General features: G+C 27.7%; 1 protein-coding gene across 1 annotated transcript; it reads right to left on the reverse strand.

Annotated features, from left to right (window-relative positions):
- Window positions 1–268: 268 nt before the first annotated feature.
- On the reverse strand, window positions 269–2869 carry OCT59_017380 (uncharacterized protein; the record flags this gene model as incomplete). Its single annotated transcript, XM_066137451.1, has 12 exons — window positions 269–878; window positions 974–1136; window positions 1212–1451; window positions 1543–1682; window positions 1756–1797; window positions 1870–1944; window positions 2022–2093; window positions 2160–2232; window positions 2308–2398; window positions 2484–2520; window positions 2598–2740; window positions 2806–2869. 12 exons carry the CDS (start codon window positions 2867–2869, stop codon window positions 465–467), a joined length of 1554 nt encoding a protein of 517 aa, XP_066004035.1. The 3' UTR covers window positions 269–464.
- Between the last annotated feature and the right edge of the window lie 835 nt (window positions 2870–3704).

The following is a 3704-nucleotide window of genomic DNA, read 5'->3' on the forward strand; positions in this document are numbered from 1 at the left end:
TATTCCTAAAAATTTAATTATTTACTATAATTAATAATTTTATAATTTAAATTTGCATTAATAAATAGACTAAAATAATATTTGTATTCTTATTTTTTAGAATTTTTATTTCATTTTTTGGAATTCAAGTATTTTTCAATTTCAATTTAATAATATACTAATTATTGTATGTTTTTCTTTAAGCTTGTTGAAGTTATTGAAATTTTAATGTTAATAAATTTCTCTTAATACTATACTATATCATAAGATTAAGAGATTATTTATAATATTTACGATAAAATATGAATAATAAATACTTTATTTTTATAGCTGATTTTACATTAATTAATTAATTTATATATAATTAACATACAATACTAAATTATTATAACATGGTACTAATTCTATAATTCTCTATGAACATTTCATGCCAAATAAATAAAATAATAAATTACAATTAATCAAAATTTTTTTACTATATAATATCATTCCCGAAGTTCCGCAGACAAAACGTCATGTGACGTAAGACTAAAATCGTTCCCGTCCAGCACATTCTTAATCTCATTTTCAGGATAATTTTCATTGACGGGATATCCATGCTCTTTTTCTTTTATTTTTTGCTGTTCGTCATCCAATGTAAGTACGTCCCAATTCGTCTTTTCCCAATATTTTTCTATATAAGCTACAATTTTTGAAACTGGTGAACGCTTTTGTTCTTTTCTTATTTTAGATCCAATTTTATCGGCTTTTTCTTTGATTTCTTTATTTGATAATACAATTAATAACTCTGTAGTAATTTTTTCTGTCGTAACTGCGTTTGCTTGTATTCCTGTACTAGGTGCAACACCAAGATGATATAAAATTGATGCCCACCAAGGTTGATCTGCAAAATGCGGGATCTTCATAAACCAAAAATAAATCAAATAGTCCATTTTATTAATTTTATTATTATTAGACTATAAAAAAGATTTCAAAAATTACAAATTATGCTTACCACAATGGATGGAACACCGGCTCTTATAACAGCATGTGTAGTACCTGCTCCTCCATGATGTACAACACAAGATACTTGTGGGAATAACCAAGAGTGAGGAACATGGTTAAGAATAAAGACTCGTCCATTTTTTACAGCATCATTCAACTCTTCAGACTCTACACTTTTTTTTTAAAAAAAAAAAATCGAGTCAATAAAATGTAAAGATTCAATAGTACGGCAATATAAAAAGACTTACCTCCCAACACCTGAAAACAAAGCTCTTTGATTTTCTGGTAAAAGGTCCATTACTCGCAGCCAAATACTCACTCGAGATTTTACGTCACTAAAACTGTGCATTGATCCATATCCAAAATATATAGGGTTTCCTTTTATTGATAAGAATTCTACTAGATCATTTGGAGGGACATAATCTTCTAATTCCTCCTCAATACTTAAATATGGATAATCCAATTGAACCTCGTTTAGTGGATTTAACCTATAAGTGGTTAAATTCATTAAAAATAAGTTTCCTTGTCTATAAGAAATCTATATTTCAAATATCTATGAATCTACAATTTTAAACTTACGGATTTTTTTGGATTTGGATAAGATTTTTATTCAACGCGTGAATAACAAGAATTTGATTCTTTTCAAAAGCTCCACCTGGCAACCATGGAAGCCTTCCTGCTTTCGGTAATCCAAGTTCTTTAAGCCTCTTATTATATATCTATTTTTTTTAATTATTAAAATTATTGACAATCTAAATTAAAGGAAAAAATGAATGAATGAAATTTCCTTACGGGTAAAAGGCCAATGTCTGACCAAAATGAGGCAACGTAATCCTATAAATCAATAACTAATCATTAAATGAAATAAGTTAAATCTAAATATATTTTGCAAAAAATTTAACATACGACAGTTTTCCATATCTTGAAATTAAGTTCAAATGGAAGCCATTGTAACGAATCAAATGAACGCCCGTAAGCGGCCTAAAAATTATCCAGATATTAAATATAAACTAAAATTTTGGAATTAGGTTTAATTAGAATATTTAAAATATACATACGCCTGCATAACTTTTTGTACTTGCCCATGGATAAAAGCAAATATAAGCGACGGGAATGTTTCTAACAAGACACTATCAATAAAAAAAAAGTTTTTTTTAGTGTTTATAATCAAATGAATCAGCAAAATAAATACTTACCTCAGGATACATATATGCTGCTCCCGTACCAAGAACTACAAAGTCTATATTTTTCAAAACATTCGCAGCATCACTAATAAAAAAACCTCATTTTAGTAATATATATATGTATAGATAAATACAAGATATCGTTCCAAGTCCTTTTTACCTATATGATTTTTGAAAGCCTTGTTTTAAGAATTTGAACATAAATGGTGACCCTAATATGGAATATGAAGAAAATTTAACCATTCGCCTTCCTATAATTACATATTAGTTAATACATAAGATCAAGATCAACTTACGATCAAATTATTATAAAAATCTTTTTAGAAAAGAATTCACCTGAATCAGTATTCTCCCATTCATGCTGCATATCCCACTACAAGATGACGCAATATTAAATAAACATAATGAATGATATGACGACTAAATTATATGATAATGTTTGATCCATACATTCATTTCTCTGAATGCAAATTTTTTCTCTTCAATTAATGATCGAAATCGAGAATTTGCGGCAATTATTACGTTATGTCCACGTTGTCGAAAACCAAATCCAAGGTTCACAAAAGGAATGACATCCCCCATAGACCCAACCGCTATAAAATATTTATTTAAGTAATTATCCAAGAATTATTACTAAACGTGAAATATGAAATATTACCCAACAATAGAACATTTTTTGGTGATTGCGAAGGCTCAAGATCGCTTATACTCGAAATGGACATTTTAAGGGAAAAAAGATAAGCTAGCTAGATAGTAAATTTTAAGATCTATTTATAAAATCTAAACAATAGATCTGCGCACACCTGTTGAGGCTTGTGCAGCCCGAGAATGTATCATATGATCATTACAGTACTCTTAATCCAATCATAATTCCATGATGCTTCACAAAACTTGGTGTTATACATCGTTAATTTTTAATTTGTCTACTATATTTGCAATAATTTAACCATTTTGGCATTTCTAATCTCCCCTGATAACCAAGAGATCAAATGTGAAAAAAACCAACATTTTGATACGATATGGCGGCTCAATTGTTGTTGGTTTCTCGAATTTTAAGACCGAGAAATTTATGGAACTGGGCTTAGCCGCTAATAACTTAAATAGTATTATGACGTAATCTATATTAATTTCCTTATTTAGGCTCCTTATTTCGATTATCTTTTTTTGGGATGACGTCAAGAGAGGCCAGTATGACCTTCCATTTTAGTAATTAGTAACATACTTTAAAAATTATAATTTTGAATTGAAGGGGTTTAAACCGGTAATTACTAAAATAATTATTATACTTAAAAATATTTTAAAAATATGATAATTTAAATACAATTTTAATTTTCATTTTTTTTTTAATTCCACTGCACATTTATTAAGAAACAAGTCAAGATTTTATAAATGTATAAATACATAGGGAGCTATCTAGACTATTTATTCAAATTAAACTATTTATTATCCCATTTTGGGATTTCACATATACACAGTTGGGCATAGGGTTCCTTAAAATCAAATCAAATTAAATATCAAATATTTGTCAAATTAACCAATTAAATTAAAGAATTTTCA

This window comes from Rhizophagus irregularis, chromosome 26, assembly GCF_026210795.1.
Source record: "Rhizophagus irregularis chromosome 26, complete sequence".
Classification (NCBI taxonomy): domain Eukaryota; kingdom Fungi; phylum Glomeromycota; class Glomeromycetes; order Glomerales; family Glomeraceae; genus Rhizophagus; species Rhizophagus irregularis.